Source organism: Cebus imitator, unplaced genomic scaffold (assembly GCF_001604975.1).
Source record: "Cebus imitator isolate Cc_AM_T3 unplaced genomic scaffold, Cebus_imitator-1.0 Scaffold95, whole genome shotgun sequence".
NCBI lineage: Eukaryota > Metazoa > Chordata > Mammalia > Primates > Cebidae > Cebus > Cebus imitator.
The window spans coordinates 5,969,735-5,988,680 of record NW_016107410.1 but is presented as its reverse complement, the minus strand read 5'-3'; the positions used below and the strand labels follow the sequence as shown (position 1 = coordinate 5,988,680).

At 38.6% G+C, this 18,946-nt stretch overlaps 1 protein-coding gene across 8 annotated transcripts in view; it reads right to left on the bottom strand.

Annotated features, from left to right (window-relative positions):
- Positions 1-4,115: 4,115 nt before the first annotated feature.
- The window catches only part of CCNT2 (cyclin T2), a 45,062-nt gene continuing 30,231 nt past the window's right edge, over positions 4,116-18,946 (bottom strand). For 6 of the 8 annotated variants that reach the window (XR_005201486.1, XM_017536095.2, XM_017536097.1 and 3 more), the window contains 3 exons: positions 17,675-17,838; positions 11,098-11,168; positions 4,116-10,247 (listed from right to left, as the gene is read on the bottom strand). Coding sequence is in view for 6 of the 8 variants with exons in the window: in XM_017536095.2 (XP_017391584.1) it covers positions 8,829-10,247; positions 11,098-11,168; positions 17,675-17,838 (1,654 nt within the window). In the remaining 2 variants the exon portion in view is untranslated. Of the gene's footprint in view, positions 10,248-11,097; positions 11,169-17,674; positions 17,839-18,946 lie in introns of those variants that run through there. The other 2 variants (XM_017536096.2, XR_001827439.2) reach the window with 2 other exon arrangements.

Below are 18,946 nucleotides of genomic sequence, written 5' to 3'. Positions count from 1 at the left end.
AAAAAAAAAAAAAAAAAGCTGAAATTTTCAATAGGCAACACTTGGTCTTCAAAGCTTCTGTGTTTTTGTTATTCACTGTGTTTAAGATATGACCAATTATTTGGAATTACACTCTTCATGATCATTGTCCACATATGTGTTCTTACTGCTCTTTCCTTTTGAAGAGGGTCTGAAAGGAGGTTGGGAGTGGAGGTAGGTTGGGGCTGGGAGGGCTAGCATTCACTGAGCTCTTAGCAGAAAAAGGCACATCATTTCATTCTGGCTGCTGATTGGGATGGTAGCATCTTTCTCCCTTTATTAAATAAAGAGCAGGCTTCAGAGCTAGCTTTTTCAAGGCTATCCAACTCAAGGTGGGAGTTGGGATTTGCCACCCATAAAGCTCTTTCCTGATGTCTCCCACAAACTTATGGTTTATAAATGGTATCAGTCACATCTAGTTTTACTCAGAGCCCAGTGAAATACCACTGCGATGCTGATACACCGGTCCAGTTCTTGATTTTGAGTACTTGAATGGTGTGAAAAGCTTTTCATTGTTCACCTAGCAGTAATATAGTCCTCTCTTCCATGAACATCACCCTTTTCACCAGGCACAACAGCCTGAGTTTTCAATCACATTGAAAATTCATTTATGTACTAAATTCCTGTATGCTCTGGGCCCAAGCCCAAAGACATTTTAACTCCCAAGTTCTAAAAAGTAGATTTACAGTATCTCCTTAACTTTAACATACTTTAGTCATACACTGTGTAATGAGTAGCTCCAAGATAATAACCTACTTAATCTGCTTAATGAGCAGCTAAAGGCTACCTGCTGTCACGTACTAGGCCGTCTTTATTCTTCATATGAGCAGCACTTACAAGTATTAATTCAGTTTAAAGCAGCTATTTAAATGCAAAAACTTGTATTTAAAAAAATCTTTCCAGGTGATTCTGCTAATTTAAAAATCCCTGGTATAAGCAGCCTCTCTCTCTACTGGTAATAAAGTTTAAAAAAATTTTGTATATGCCATCACACTGTGAAGTTTATAGAGAATAATGCTTTTTCTATTGACAGGACATCAAAACATTGTGAAAATCCATGGCTGAATTCATCCATAAGGCAGTCATTAACAGGCTGATGTGAAAGATTAAAGAAAACCAACCTCCTCAACTGTGTCTGAACGTTTGAAAGATCTAAGTAAGCCTCTTAATTTCATGTCCATATGATAGGAACCTTTTGTCAGTGAGGCCCTACATTGTTTTGGGAGGTGGTCCTGAGGGGAAGAAATAGGCAGACCATATGGTACAGCTAAAACAAAAACATACAATTCATTTTATATTGAAAAGTGCAGCGGGTGAGGGTGAAGGAATAAACAATGGACATGGATGAGTTTGGTTAGAATTACTCACTTTGTAAAGTTAAAACCCAACTAATTTATGTTAATAGAACAAGCCCTTACTGGCATCAGCACCAGTGAGACAAATCTCTTACTGTGATATAAAAAAATATTTGTTACATTTAAGCTAAAAATGTTTTATTTTTAATTTTTTTTTTTTTTTGAGATGGAGTTTCGCTCTTGTTACCCAGGCTGGAGTGCAATGGCGCGATCTTGGCTCACCGCAACCTCCACCTCCTGGGTTCAGGCAATTCTCCTGCCTCAGCCTCCCGAGTAACTGGGACTACAGGCACGCACTAGCATGCCCAGCTGATTTTTTGTATTTTTAGTAGAGACGGGGTTTCACCATGTTGACCAGGATGGTCTTGATGTCTTGACCTCGTGATCCACCCGCCTTGGCCTCCCAAAGTGCTGGGATTACAGGCTTGAGCCACCGCGCCCGGCTTTTAATTTTTTTTAATAAAAAAAATTATTTTGAGACAGAGTCTTGCTCTGTTGCCCAGGCTAGAGTGCAATGGTGTGATCTCGGCTCACTGCAATCCCTGCCTCCCAGTCTCAAGTGATTCTCCTGTCTCAACCTCCCAAGTAGCTGGGACTACAGGCACACACCACAATGCCCAGCTAAGTTTTTTCTATTTTTTAGTAGAGATGGGTTTTTACCATGTTGGCCAGGTTGGTTTCAAACTCCTGACCTCAGGTGATCTGCCCGCCTTGGCCTCCCAGTGTTGGGATTACAGGTGTGAGCCACCATGCCTGGTCTGAAAACGTATTTTAAAATAAGTGACTTTTCTATCCTAATTCTACTTTATCAAAGTTACTGCAATTAGCTTTCATCTTCTTTCTTTTTTTCTTTTTTTTTTTTTTTAGAACGGGGTTTCACTCATGTTACCCAGGCTGGAGTGCAATGGCGCGATCTCGGCTCACCGCAACCTCCGCCTCCTGGGTTCAGGCAATTCTCCTGCCTCAGCCTCCTGAGTAGCTGGGATTACAGGCACGTGCCACCATGCCCAGCTGATGTTTTTTGTATTTTTAGTAGAGACGGGGTTTCACCATGTTGACCAGGATGGTCTCGATCTCTTGACCTCGTGATCCACCCGCCTCGGCCTCCCAAAGTGCTGGGATTACAGGCTTGAGCCACCGCACCTGGCCTGCTTTCATCTTCTTTCAAGTGGGAGGTGTAAGAAAATTGTTGGGATGGGGAGGGAAGTTGGCAAGCAACCTAAAGAACAGCTTATGATTAAATATCTTTGAAGGGGCTGGGTGTGGTGGCTCACACCTGTAATCCTAGCACTTTTGCAGGCTGAGGTGGGTGGATGGCTTGAGCCCACCCTAGGCATGTCAAAACCCTGTTCTACAGACAAAGAAAAAAAGAAAAAAAGATGAGTTCGTGTCCTTTGTAGGGACATGGATGAACCTGGAAACCATCATTCTCAGCAAACTGACACAAGAACAGAAAATCAAACACCGCATGGTTCTCACTCATAGGTGGGTGTTGAACAATAAGAACACATGGACACAGGGAGGGGAGCATCACACACTGGGGTCTGTGGGGGGGAAACAGGGGAGGGACAGCAGGGGGCGGGGAGTTGGGGAGGGATAACATGGGGAGAAATGCCAGATATAGGTGATGGGGAGGAAGGCAGCAAACCACACTGCCACGTGTGTACCTACGCAACAATCTTACGTGTTCTTCACATGTACCCCAAAACCTAAAATGCAATTAAAAAAAATAGCCAGGCATGGTGGCACACGCCTGTAGTCCCAGCTACTCAGGAGGCTGAGGTTGGATGATTGCTTGAGCCTGGGAAGCGGAGGCTACAATAAGCCAAAAATGACGCCACTGCACTCCAGCTTTGGTGAGAGTGAGACCTTGTCTCAAAAAATAAAAAAAAATTTAAATGGATAGTTTCCCTCTCAGATAATAATTATTTTTGTGGTTTTTATGGGAGTCATGCAAGAGGTTAAACAAGAAAACCCCAAAATAGAAATTAGAATGAACAATTTAAAAGAATTCTGGACACAGTAGGGATGCAGTGTTTAATATGTTCCAGTTATACACCTGGATTGGCCTTCATCATTCCATCCAATTTCCCAAATCTATCCCTCTATTAGGATTCTCTTTAACGCTATCTATTCTATCTAGCCTTCCTTGACCATCTAAGCCTTACACAACTCTATGAACAGGTACTACTACTAACACTTTGTAGGGAAGAAAATCAAAGCATGAGGTCAAGTAATTCACCTAATGCCATTCTGTTATGAAGTGGTAGGGCTGAGACTAGAACATGGACCATCTGATCCCAAAGCCTGCACTCCTTGATGATGCATGAAATTACTTGGATAGAATCAATTATACTAGAGATCTTCTCACATTTCCTGGGACTCAATGTTAATTCCGTTTTGTTGCTGTTGTAGAGAAAGTCTCACTCTTGTCACCCAGGCTGGAGTACAGTGGTGCAATCTCAGGCTCACTGCAACCTCTGCCTCCTGGGTTCAAGAGATTCTCCTGCCTCAGCTTCCCAAGTAGCTGGGATTACAGGAATGCACCACCACACCCAGCTGATTTTTGTATTTTTAGTAGAGACAGGGTTTCTCCATGTTGGCCAGGCTAGTCTCCAACTCCTGACCTCAGGTGATCCATCCACCTTAGCCTCCCAAAGTGCTGGGATTACAGGCATGAGCCCCTGCACCCCGCCTGAGAGTTACTTCTGATTCACATTAAGACATGTTAAGAGTCTTGGATTTATGTTGTGAATAAACAAATTTTATTAGTTCCTTGTATAGATAAAAGTCAATGACTAATTCATGCCATATACACATATTCCTGTTTCAGATTTTCTATTAGCAAACATCCTATTCAATTGTTGTTGGGAGTTTTGAGTACATTCAGAAAATGAAACCCCACAATCACTGTTTACAACAAATGAGTACATAGGAAGTTTTCTAATAAAATGAAGCTGCTTGAAAAAAACATGCATGAAAAATAAGAATGTACTCATCACTTAATAAGAATGTACTCCTTATTAAGCAATAGGCAAATCAAATTAAACAAACTCCTCAAGTGACAATGCTCGGGAGTTTTGAGTTTCCGCCCCGAACTTGAAAATAAAGGAAATCAGACAGGCCTCAACATTTTGAGATTAATAGATTCCACAGTGAATGTTAAGTTGCCTATATGAGAACAGAATTACTCCTAGCCAGTCTTCGAGGTATCTTGCTTATCAACCTACTTAAGGAATCTGTCAGGCAGAATAGGTAAACAGTAAATTATAGAAAGAAGGTGGGGCAGAGGCAAAAACGGGCTGTTCCCAAATCGACACTGCAGGGTAGAAAACGAATGTATAGTATTAGGCCGAAAATCGTTTGAGCTTTTCAGTCCCACTGGCAGGATTTATTAAAAAGAGATGTTCCAGCGAAATTTAAAATAAAACCTTTGATTTTGGTTCCATATATGTCAGCTTACAGCAATTAGATGGCTCACTTATTTGTTATTATCAGAATGTGATCCTCAAATTAACACATTAGTATCATAGCTTGGTATCCAAGGCCAGAGAATGTGCTGCTTTTCCAATGCAGAAATCCCTGTCTAAATAAGCCCATCTTGGGGCACATGAGATTAGCACCTGTTATCCTGTGAACTCACTTAATTCAAGTGTGAGATTTTTTGATCCCCCATCTGGGTAGTCATCGAATCCTACTGCCTCCCAAGAAAGTCTCTGAAGCAGAAATCAGGAGAAATAATCAATGATTCTTCCTAACAAGAGCCTCCAAATATTCTCAGCAAAGACATCCTAAAAATCACTTAACAATTTAAGCAGGTATGCTTTTCATTTGGATAAAAACTGGAAATGGAGTAGTATCGTGAGAGAACTGTCTTCCTAAGATGTTAAAAAAAGTCCCCAGGTCTATAGTAGATGCAAAATCTGAAATATCTAATCAACTAAGTGTACTCATGAAGTGCGTAATATTCATGCAGATATAAGCAGTGGTTTATTTCTAAGGTTGCTTAAGGAATACAAGTCAGCAATTTAAATTCTCAAATATAAAAGAAAATGTGCTTGAAATCTTTTAAGGCAAGGGTATCTGATGCTACCGAAAACATTTCATATTGGTTCTCAGAAGCAGACCTCAATTAGTCTTTTCTAGTTCAAAGAGGATAGGCCAGAAGTTAGGTATTCTACATAATACAATCTGTTGCTACAAAGTAATATAAGCAGCCACTCATTCAAGAAACCATACATTGTTAGAAATTTCCTTTAGATGACTGAATAAGAACTTTAACCAGGATGAATCAGCACACAAAGAGGAAGACCAAGGTGCACATTGAACTGCTTTCAAAGATAAACCCAGGGTTGACAACAGGACTTTTTTTGATATTTATATACCTGCAACTAAGAAACTGAGGTTTCACCACTAAAGGATGCTACTGCCTGTTTTGTTAAGTAGGCCTCTAAGAATGTTTCAGTGAACAAACACCCGTTTGCTTTGGTCTGAAAATACCATATTTTAAAATAGCTAAGGCAAATATTTAGGGGGGCACAGCTCAATACTGGAAAACTAGCTGGAAGAGGTAGAAGTAAAGCCTTTGCAATGTGCTTTTGTGTAAAGGTAACAAATCTGTGATCTAGGGAAAACACAACTTAAAAATGACTCACTCTTTTATAGGATGTTTAAAGATAATGCTTTTTAATATTTCAAATGTTTTTTTTTTTTTTAAATCTCATCAAAAATGTTGTCACCTTAACAGTACTTTGCACATGTGGAATTTCATACCTAAATTTGAGGATACTATTTTGGTTTATTTATGGCCATTTATAAGAAGACTCACAGTAATAATGTCCATTCATCAGAGTCTTTTTCTTTGGTAGAGCCTAATGGGACCAGGCAGATGAACTGTTACGCAAATAAGATGGATAAAGCAAATCCATGATAGTATGAATTATAAGAGTTTTTGTTTAATGGAAATGAAACTTAAAATGGATTTCCATATTTATCTCCATCATTATTTTGGAAGCTTAATATCCTGTTCAGGGGTTAAAGAGTTTGAATAGCTCACACAATCCTGTAAAAATGACAACTGGCTGCCCTTTAATAAATAAAGTCATTGTAAAGAATTACATTTACAGAGTGAAAAGTGAATACATAGCATTTCAAATTCAATTTTGGAAGTACTAATAAGTACTGACCCATAACAATATACACTAGCTATCTTTTTAACTGTCCATCATTAGCACCAATGAAGATTCAACAAAATTACCTTTATTCCCACATCTCAAAACAATTCTGCAAATTCTTAGTGAAGTTTAACTATAGTCACAGACCTTAAATATTCACATTGTTTTCTATGTCTATTGAAAATAAGTTCACTACTTTTCTGGATAGTCTTTACAAAATCTTATTAAAATTCCTGGTATTATCACCCCAATTATACAGTAGCACAACCACCTTACGTAGTTTTTACATGATAGCTCTGTAGAGGTTTCACATCTAAATTACCAAGAAAACCCTTCCCTCCCTCATCTTGCACTCAGCTTAATTCTATACTAGTCCTTGGATTATGTACCACTGTAAAAGTATAACTGTATCAAAATTGCCATGTTTATGGATACAATATTTTGCCATACAGAGCAACAAAGTTACATATAATGACAAAGATTACCAAAGTTATGCAAGACAAGAACAAATGTTAGGACATGCTACCTAGGCACAGTCCCTACACAAAGAGGCTCCTAAGTACCTCAAGTTCAAATAACATTGACAAAATAATGAACAATTATCTTTAAAAATTATAAAGCTACTGGCAAATTAGGTAATTGCTAAATAAAGGTAGAGCACAAGATTAAACTCTAATATTTACAACTGCAACATACTTGAGTAAAATTACAATTGTGCACATATTAGTGGCTTTGTAACAAAAATAATTCATACAGAGAAGAAATTAAGTTTTCAGTTCAACGGAGGTTGAATCCAACCCATCTCAACTGTACTCAACAACTCAAAGATTTACCACAGAATAAATTCAAGATTAGCTGATAAACAAGAGCCATATTACTGGTGTTTAAGACAAAATCTAAACAAGTTTTAAAATCTAATGTTTGATCAGAAGTCAGATGACTGTGCAAACTTTACCTCAACAGAAATATACGGAGATGTGCAAACAAATGTAAAACCTCCACTCGTGGTTTGCCTGGGAGGCTGACCTTTTCTTTCTTACAGAGCTTCCTGATAACCATAAACTATAAATACAGGTATAATGCACAGTCAGTGCTCTTTTCATTTTTATTTATTGTTAGAATATAAAAGAATTGAGAGAGAATAGGTTTAATTTGTTTTATAAGGAAGACTACATTTACCTGAAAAAGAAATATGGCATCACACACAAACACTTCAGGGGAGGGGTATATTTAAGAATATAGTGTCATTCTGAATGCTAAAGGAAAAGTGATCCCTGTTTAGTGTTAAAATATGTAGTGTAAAATTCTTTAAAGGAAACAACTCACTATATCTCTACTAGGTTAAGTTATTGTGAATTTAGTTTTCTAATCACAGTAATCCACATAACCATTATTAACAGCTCTGTTTCATAGAACTGCAACAAGCCAACAAACATTTAAATGCACTTCACATCAAGAGTATGTAAACTTTATTTTTTCCTCTTCAAGCCTTCAGAAAGTTAGGGGCTATTTCAGCAGCCAATCTGGTCAGAACCTCTGAAGGCAAAATTTCAGTGCCTCACAGTATAAATGACCATCTGTGGCACTGCATATGCATCTGGTAGTGAAGTGTCCCCTATCAGTGGCTTCCAGTAAGGCCTAGAGTTTAAGGTTAACATAAAAAAGTGCCACCTTTGTTTTAGATTAGTGATGGACTCTGACAAGATAAAATAAAGTTATTCTGTATATTGTTATACTTACAAGCAGCTCCAATCCTGAGTATTTATGGTAATATCTAAACATACAAAAATGTATGTACATTTTTCTCCACTTTCTTGTAAACAGTTGTCAGTATACTGTTTTATCCCTTTATCATTGAAACATGCAAATCATACATACAAGTATAAATACACAAAAAAAAACAATTTACACTCATTCAAAAGCCAAGCAACAACAACGGAAAATAGCTACAATATTCAAATCATAAATAACGAATGCTTGAGGCATCTTATATTCCTAGAAGCAGCCAGCCATTCATCCTAATGTTCTTAGCTGCAATTGTAGAAATACTGAGTTTTGCACCTTCCATGCTTTTACAGTATTTATAACACTATCATATGTGGAGATAAAGACTTGTTTACTATAATCTCTTCTTTTCAGAATGAAGAATAAAGCAGCACTTACAAATATTGAAGCAGTGGCAGCAACGGCAGGTGTTGCCACTGCTAGATCAGGAGGAATTTTTCCATTCTAACAATTTTTAAACTAAAAAAGTAAAGGAAAAATTGACCTAAACAAATTATTACATGTTCATTCCTTGGGCACTTAACAGCGAGTCCAGCATGTCGAATGTGTCTTTGTAGTCCATATGCTGGCTGCTTGTACTGTACTCGTGATTGGCATCAGGACCGTTGGTCTCCACTGGCTTCTTGTCCAGTTTCACGAGGGTGCTGAGATGTCCGTAGCCCACCTGGTATGTGACAGGGGGAGGAGGGGGTAAGGGATGGTTAAAAACAGAGTTGTGAGAGGATATATACTGCTTAACAGAGGAGGAAGAACTAGATGAACTACCTGAACTTTTGGAACTTTTGCTCATTTTGGAGTGGTGGTTGTGGGATGCATCATTGACATGTAGCCTCTTCCTGGAAGAGCTGGAGCTAGAGGAAATGCCATCACTGCTCAGGCCAACAGGACTCCTCAGAACAGTGGGTGGTATTCCATCAGCACTGTGTTTACTGCCACCGCTGCCGCCACCACTATGTGAGTGGGAATGCTTGTGACTGCTGGTGTGGTGGCGGTTTGAGGGATGCTCCTTGTGCTTCTCCTTATAGTCTCTGCTAATATGTGGGCTTGAATGCTTGCTCTTCCCACTGCCTTCATCAGAAGAGCTGTGTCTTTCTGAAGAGGAAACTTTTATTTTCATTTTCAGTTCTTCTTTACTGGCGCTTTTATCAGTGGGTGGTATTGGAATCCGTAATTTCAGTGATCCACTCTTTTCCTTTTTATCTGCCATGTATTTTTCAGTATTTGCAATGGGTATTTTCATTTTAATGGGAGAAGTTACAGAACTGCTGCTGGCTGCCTGTGACTGCCCTTGTTTGTGCTGCTGTTCTACCTGGGCAGCTATATAATGATCCCTTACATCAAGATCAAGAGTTTCTAGTTTACGCTTTTCTCTATATTTATCTAAAGACATTTTCTGAGGAACTATTCCTGGAGTAGCAGAAATTGGCCCATGGTGTTTACTGCTCCCTGCTTTATGAGTATATTCTTGCTTAGAAGAATGATCTGAAATTTTGTCAGGTCTGTGATGTAATCCTGAATGCAGTGATACAGAAGGTCCCTGCTGGAAGTTGATGTTGTACTGGCTACCAGACAAAGATGTCTCCTGTTTCTGTGAATACATCTGTTCTGTCCTTGCTGAGTCTTGATGTTGAGGCCATTCCTGGTGTGATGACAAACTGTATGAAGTACTTGGCATTCCTGTTGCTAGCATTGACAAATTATCAGATGTATGGCTGTCTTGAACAGAAATATTTCCTGAATTTAGAGGTACTGGCGCAGGGAATGCTGATGTAGATGGTTTCTGAAAACTTGGGTTTGTAGGCACACCAGTGACACTATCTACTAAGATGGAATTCTGGACCAAAGATGAACCAAGAAGTGGTGTCTCTGATACCTGTCCATCTACTTTTGGTTTCTTAGCCGCTGCCTGACTAGCCTATTAAAATAAAACATAGAAGAAGCAGTGATATAGCAAAATAATTTAATGCAAATTGCTTGTCCTATAAAAGTTATATACTAAAAACATTATATATTTAACATATGGAAATAAAATGACTTGGGGTTCACGGTTTTATGTTGCCAGTAAATAAATGCCTTATTTAGAGGTATAGAAGGAAACTATAAAAAATTGAAAACACCAAGGCCGGGCGCGGTGGCTCACGCCTGTAATCCCAGCACTTTGGGAGGCCGAGGCGGGTGGATCACGAGGTCAAGAGATCAAGACCATCCTGGTCAACATGGTGAAACCCTGTCTCTACTAAAACTACAAAAAATTAGCTGGGCATGGTGGCACGTGCCTGTAATCCCAGCTACTCAGGAGGCTGAGGCAGGAGAATTGCCTGAACCCGGGAGGCGGAGGTTGCGGTGAGCCGAGATCGCGCCATTGCACTCCAGCCTGGGTAACAAGAGTGAAACTCCGTCTCAAAAAAAAAAAAAAAAAAAAAATTGAAAACACCAACTTTAGAATTAGATACAAGTCAAATCCTAGCCTAGCACTTGAGGAAGTAATTTAACTTGTCTAGGCTTCAGTTTCCCCATATGTAAAATTAAGAGGTTATTTCTGTCATAAACACTGCAAAAATGTTTTTAAAAATATAACATGCTTTTTAGCAAAGTCTCCTGGACTCTGTAGTTGAATATGTGAGTATATGTAACTTGAGATACACTGTATTATTCAGCAATACTGTAAAGATTATTTAATCACAACAATTCAAAATGGTTAGCTGGTTAGCTAGGTACATGTTATATAAATGACAGACTGACGTTCTGTCTGTCAATTCTCTTACCCTCCAGTTTCGAATCTTCTTCAACCTACTAGGTGTTTTCTCCAATATTTGTAGAAACTCATGTGTTAGCTCTAAAAAGAAAATTTAAATTTAAAACTTAGGAAATGTCTTTAGGATATAAATTTCTCTTAAGTGGGCAGTGTTAAAAAGGAATGCTAGGAGTTCATCTACTTCACTTTTACCCTCCTATTCAACCCTCAGCATATACAGAAGTACACACAACTCTCAACCGGCATTTTCAAAGCTGAATCCTTTGTAACAATTACCTTCCCCCATGATTTTACTTGCTTAATTAGAATCTCTAGAAAATCTAGCAGCATTAAAAATAATCCCTCCCTCCAATAAAAAAATCTTTATTAAGCAAACAACATAGTAATTTTTGTTGCAGGCAAGATCAATGGATTCTTTAAAATTAGTGAACAAAAGTTTGAGGAAAAAGTTATTTGTATAATCCCAAAATATCTTCCCCAAGAAATGTATTAATTACATAAAGAAAAAAAATACTTAAAGTACAGAAACCACCTTAAGGATACCATTGTAACCAAGTGATGATGGTTGACATTACCAGTTACAAGACCTATCAACATATTGTACCCCTTGATATCATGCACCAAGCAAGACCCAACCTAGTTCTAATAATGAGAAATCATCAGACCTCAACTAAGGAACACTGTATAAAATGACCATTATTTTTCTAGGTGTCAATGTTATGAAAGACAAGGAAATAATGAAGAACTGTCACAGACTGGAGGAGACTTAAAGAGACATGTCAACTAAATGGAACATGGGATCCTAGAACAGGGACAAATACAGAATACTGAATAAAATCTGTGGTTTAGCTAACAGTATTGTACCAGTGCTAATTTCCTAGTTTTGATAATCATATATTGTTATATAAGATGTTAGTATAAGGAGAAGCTAAAGGGTATACAGAGAACTCTGCACTATATTGTATTTTTTTGGTTTTCTTTTTTTTTGTTAAATAATAGAGATGGGGTCTCACTATGTTGACCAGGCTGATCTCATACTCCTGGTCTCAAGTGATCCTCCCATCTCCACCTCCCAAAGTGCTGGGATTACAGGTGTGAGCCACCATGCCTAGGCTTTTTTTTTTAAAATAAAAAAAGGAGGGCCGGGTACGGTGGCTCAAGCCTGTAATCCCAGCACTTTGGGAGGCCGAGGCGGGTGGATCACGAGGTCAAGAGATCGAGACCATCCTGGTCAACATGGTGAAACCTCGTCTCTACTAAAACTACAAAAAATCAGCTGGGCATGGTGGCGCGTGCCTGTAATCCCAGCTACTCAGGAGGCTGAGGCAGGAGAACTGCCTGAACCCAGGAGGCGGAGGTTGCGGTGAGCTGAGATCGCGCCATTGCACTCCAGCCTGGGTAACAAGAGCGAAACTCCGTCTCAAAGAAAAAAAAAATAAAAAAAGGAAAATTTCTTCAACTATATTTACACTTCTTAGCAATAACACTACTAATATAGTAGCCAACTATCTTGATTGTAATTTTCTATCAATTTTCTTAAAATTTTGATCACAATGAAATAACCCACCTTTCCAAAGTAGTGTGATTTTGATGAATTATAGTTTTATCCCCCAAAATACTGTCATTATTAGTTACTGGCCACTCTCAAATATTCACCAGTCAAATAAATTAGAATACTATATAATATTAATAATGCCAATTCAATCTCAATACTGGGGGAAACTATATCAGTAAAGACTACAGATTCATTTTTTATCATTTATGTTTGTTGTGGTATTGATAGTGCAGTGGCACGATTTCGGCTCACTGGAACCTCTGCCTCCTGAGCTCAAGCAATTCTTCTGCCTGTGCCTCCGGAGTAGCTGGGATTACAGGTGCCTGCCGCCATGCCCAGCTAATTTTTTGTATTTTTAGTAGAAACGGGGTTTCATCATGTTGGCCAGGCTGGTCTTGAACTCCTGACCTTGTGATCCACCCGCCTCAGCCTCCCAAAGTGCTAGTATTACAGGTGTGAGCCACCGCGCCCAGCAGATTCATTTTTTAATAGCAAGTTTCTTTGTAAACTATTCTAAGCCAATGCTAAGATCAGACAAACTATAATTAATCTTTCAAGATGTAATTTCCATGACAATGTCATGACTATTCCCTGCTAAAGTCTCATGAGCTTTTTCACCCAGTCTGGATGAAAAGAAAACCTAATGCCCAGACCACTTCCTCATTTGAAAAAAAAAAAGAGAGACTACTTTTCTACTTTTGGGTTGAACATTAACAAAACTGTTTTGACTCAATTTCTGTAACAGCTTGGTTGTAAAACATTAAATGCATTTAAAGTTCCTCGTCCAAAACCTAGTACACAAAATGTAAGTTTTGTTTTTCTTAAGTATCCTATGTATTAAATTTTATAGCAGAACAAAACAATCTGTTCAATAATCCATTAAATTAATTAATTAGCTATATGCATAAAAATCACGGTATGTGCCTAACATAGAGGCCCTTCTCTCTCAAAGCTACTGTCTAAGCCAATGTTCTTTTGTGGAACATAGTTATTAAGCGAATTATTTTAGTAAATAAGAATACTTATATCACTTTAGACATCACTCTACAATTCAGATAAATCTTCATGTCTTTTTTTTAAGACAGGGTTTCCTCTGTTGCCCAGGCTGCAGTGGCATTATCACAGTCTCAGGTGATCCTACCACCATAGCCTCCATAGTAGCTGGGTCTATAGGAGTGTGCCCCCACACCTGGGTGTGTGTGTGTGTGTGTATTTAGTAAAAACGAGATTTTGCCATGTTGCTCAGGCTGTGCCCCCACATCCGCGTGTGTGTGTGTGTGTGTGTGTGTGTATTTAGTAAAAATGAGATTTTGCCATGTTGCTCAGGCTGTGCCCCTACACCCGGGTGTGTGTGTGTGTGTGTGTGTGTGTGTGTGTGTGTGTGTGTGTGTATTTAGTAAAAACGAGATTTTGCCATGTTGCTCAGGCTGGGCTCAAACTCCTATGTTCAACAGACGTGCGTTCCTGTGTTCAAGAGACGTGCGTGACTACACCTGGCCACATCTTCATATCTTAAATTTTGAGCACCTTTTTTGTGATCTACACAGAAAAAAGATGTGGTGGCTTATGCCTACAATCCCACTTTGGGAGGCCGAGGAGGGTGGATCACGAGATCAGGAATTCAAGACTAGCCTGGCTAACATGGTGAAACCCTATGTCTACTAAAATATAAAAATTATCCAGGTGTGGTGGTAAACACCTGTGATCCCAGCTATTTGGGAGGCTGGGGCAGAGAACTGCTTGAACCCAGGAGGCAGAGGTTGCAGTGAGCTGAGATTGCGCCACTGCACTCCAGCCCGGGCAACAGAGCAAGACTCTCTGTCTCTTAAAAAAAAAAAAAAAGGAAGAAAAAAAAAGCTGCTGCAAATCATGCTGAAAGTTTTAATATATCAGGTCTCCAAGATTCCTATTCAACTGTTCTCCAAATTAATAATAAACCTTAGGTTTTTTACAATGGAAGTGAGGTAGATCCTGCTGTGTCAAAAAACCCCACATAAACCACAACCTAACCTCTGACCTAAAGACAGGATAAAAGGCAGATTACTTTTTTGTAATCTTTTTACTTTAGCACCAGGTGCTAAAGTATAATACTAAGCTATTTTTAATAAAAATTTTTATTAGAAATAATAACAAAAAATAGTTTGTTTTTTTTTTTTTTTTTTAATAAAGAACTATTTTTATTAAGATTATGCCTACTGGCCAGGCGCAATAACTCATGCCTGTAATCCCAGCACTCTGGGAGGCCAAAGCAGGTGGATCACGAGGTCAGGAGTTCAAAACTAGTCTGGCCAAGATGGTGAAACCCCGCCTCTACTAAAAATACAAAAATTAGCTAGGCGTGGTGGCAGGCACCTGTACTGCCAGCTACTCAGGAGGCCGAGGCAGAGAACTGCTTGAACTTGGGAGAAAGAGGTTGCAGTGAGCTGAGATGGCATTACTGCACTCCAGCTTGGGCAATAGAGCAAGACTCAGTCTCCAAAAAAAAAAAAAAGATTATGCCTACCTAATCTTAATCTGGTGACTATTAAGCTACAACAATGACCTAGATAACCTAGTTTTCAAGCTACAGAACAGATACAAACAATTAAAAAGAAGCCCCATTGAGTTTTAAATGTCATTTCAACTCACTGAAGATTTCCTTCTCTCTGGATAAATTCCGAAAAAGCCTCAAACAATTTAAAAAAAACATTATAATCATTCGGCAATAACACAGCATGAGAAGTATATTCGGGGATTTTTTTTCCAGGTGGAGAACAAAATAGAAAATAAAGGGGTGTAACAAAGAAGGATTTCACAAGTAAGAATAGGCAAACCATGAATAACTGGCCAAGTATGGTTGGTCACCTATTTTTGTCAACAAAGTTTTAGTGTAACACAGCCACACCCATTCATTTACAAATTGCCTATGGTTGCTTTCCAGCTGCAATGGTATAGTTGTGCAGTTGCAACAGAGACCTTACAGCCCACAAACTCTAAAATAGTGTTACTCTTTGCAGACCCCTATGTTAAAGAAACATCAAGTGGGCATGGAGGCTAAAACCTGAAATCCCAGCACTTTGGGAGGCTAAGGCAGGTGGACTGTGAAACTCTGTGTCTACTAAAAATACAAAAATTAGCTGGGCGTGGTCGTACACGCCTGTGGTCTCAGTTCCTCAGGAGGGTGAAGCACAAGAATTGCTTGAACCCAGGAGGAAGAGGCTGCAGTGAGCCAAGATTGCACCATTGTGCTCCAGCCTGGGGGAGAGAGCAAGCATCCATCTCACGAAACAAAAAAAACAAAAAAGCAAAAACAGAAACAGGCCAAGTACAATGGCTCAAGCCTGTAATCCCAGTAGTTTGGGAGGACAAGGTGGGCAGGTCATGTGAGGTATGGAGTTCAAGACCAGGCTGGCCAACATGGCCAAACCACATCTCTACTAAAAACATATAAATTAGTTGGTTGTGGTGGCTTGTGCCTGTAATCCCAGCGACTTGGGAGGCTGAGGCAGGAGAATCACTTGAACTCAGGAGGTAGAGGTTGCAGTGAGCCAAGACTGCACCACTGCACTCCAGCCTCAGCAACAGAGTGAGACTGTCTCAAACACACACAAACACCCACCCACTCAGAGTTAAAAAAAGAAGTGTTATCTATTTTCTTTCTGAAATCTACAGTAAGTGGTTAAAATGCCCTAATCCCAAGAATCTCTCCCATCTCTGGCCAGCTTCTTTTACTTTTCAACCAGAGGAATTTCTCATCAACACATCCCCAAAATTCTACGTTCATAATTAACAGAACACATATGTACAATTTTTCCTTGTGTATTCACGTTTAACAATGTAAGGCAACAATTGTAATACAGAGCAAGAAACACAATCCCCTGAAAATCCCTTTAGTTTACTGCTTCACAGTTAACACTCAATTTTCAGTCTACACATTTAAAACTCAACAGAATTAATATACATTAAATTGCTATTCTTGTTAGCTTATGGAATTCTAAACCTTATTTATTTTAAGTCCCGAAAAAGCTTTAGATGTTCAGTGGTGGTTAATACATACCCAGGCTGTAGCGAAGCAGTGCCTTCAAGGCTTGACAGCCTTGACCTCCTGGACTCAAGCTATCATCCTGCCTCAGCCTACGAGTAGCTGAGACTATAGGCTAGCACCACCACACTCAGTCCATTTAAAAAATTTTTTTTTTTTTTTTTTTGGTAGAGACTGGGTCTATGTTGCCCAGCCTGGTCTTGCACTCCTGGGCCCAAGTGATCCTCCTGCCTCAGCCGCCCACTGAGTGCTGGGATTACAAGTATGAGCACAAATTCTAAACTCAATTTTTTTTCTTTAGATTGATGAATTCTTATTTTCATCCTGTTCATTTGACAGTATACTCACACTTTCTCTTGTCAATTCTGACAACTGCCAACTTAGATTTCCAAATTGTTAAAATGTAATTATTCTTAAAAATTAAAAAAAAAAAAAAAAAAAGTAATTATTCTTATGCTTTTAGAGTCCTTATCTTTTGAAATACAAACTAAAATATTAAGAGATGTCAGGCTGGGTGCAGTGGCTCATGCCTGTAATCCCAGCACTTTGGGAGACCGAGGCAGGTCAATCTCGAGGTCAGAAGTGAGACCAGCCTGATCAATATGGTGAAACCACGCCTCTATTAAAAATACAAAATTAGCTGGGTATGGTGGCACACGCCTGTAATCCCAGCTACTCGGGAGGCTACGGCAGGAGAATTGCTTGAACCCAGGAGGCGGGGGCTGCAGTGAGCCGAGATGGTACCACTGCACTCCAGCCTGGGCAACAGACTCTATCTCAAGAGATGCCATGATATCTGGAATTAGCATCATAGCATCACTATAACTATGGTGTGTAAATGTGTGTGATGAATGGCCAGAAATGATAACTGTTCATTTAGTTAGGCAATGAACATATGGGAATATAATTTTTCAAACCTATACAGAGGTAAGACAGAATTTTTCCATAAAAAATTTATTTTCTATCAAGTGTACTGACCAGAAATGAAAAAAAAATATTTTCTCTACTTACCATCTAATAATTCTAGAGTCACTGTAGGATCCACATATTCCCACCAATGCTTTCCATCAGTTGACACGGGAATCTCCCAATTGGACCATTTGCAAGCCAAATGAATGCATACACATGCTATCACTGTTGGTTTGTACTGAAGACAGAAGGTTGTAAGATGCAGACTGTTGCAGAGCAGGTTTGAAAATGGAGAGCCATACAAATTCAAGTATGTAAAACAAAGAAAAACATTTACCAGTAAGATTAGAGCCAAATTTAAATTAGATTTTTCTTTAATTCTAGAGTATAAAACCTTATTTTATTAAATTAAAAGCTAAGTTATAAAACTCTAGTACTAAAAAGTCTACATATAATGAACATTCCCTCTCACTTACTCCCAAGAGTATTTTAATACTCCTATTACTATTTAAAATTTTGTTTTACACCTAAAATTGAAGTATTTTATAAAAGGAGAGGAGGATAGTATATTTGCAATAATCACTACTATACAGATGTATAAAATTATAAATTGTTTGTGGTATTTTTCTTTTGTAATGTCATGGTAAATATGTCAATGTAAAGAAAAAGACTATTTGTAAAACTGACAGTGATTTCAACATCACAATAATCAGGGATTATCCCATCAGATGTGGCTTAATAGGCATTTGCTTTCTCTAGTGAAGCAGAGAGAATTAAACACATATCTATGTAAACCTATGCCTTGTTTTTCAGCAAAGCCACAAAGAAAACTTACCTTTTGCCAAACAGCTTCAAGGCCCAATGTTATTAAATATGCAAAAATACTACCTTTCTCCTTCCACCACACACCAAATGTGGGGAATGTAATATGTGTCACAGCTAGCCTTTTCTAATCAAAGTTTTAAATTTAAGTCTTTTTATGTTGTTGCTCAGAATTACTGGGGATAGAGGTTATATCCCAACAACATATATTTAAGAAAATATAGCAGTATTTGCCAATCTCAAATTGTAAATTAAACTTATTAGTGTCACAAGAAATTAGGGACCATACAAAGCTGGTCTGGTCCCTTCTCCCCAATGACAAACTCAAAAAAACAAAAACAAAAAACAAAACACACACACACACACAACAAAAAAAAAACAAAAAACAAACTTAAATCATTAATAAAATAAATCTAGAACAGAACTGTATGTTAAAGCCTCCTTAAAACTATTCTTCCAGTTCAGTTTCAATGATGGAAATGTTATCTGAGCAGCCATAAACATATACCATTTTTTACTCTATGTAAACTGAAAAGGAAGGTTTTTTTTTGT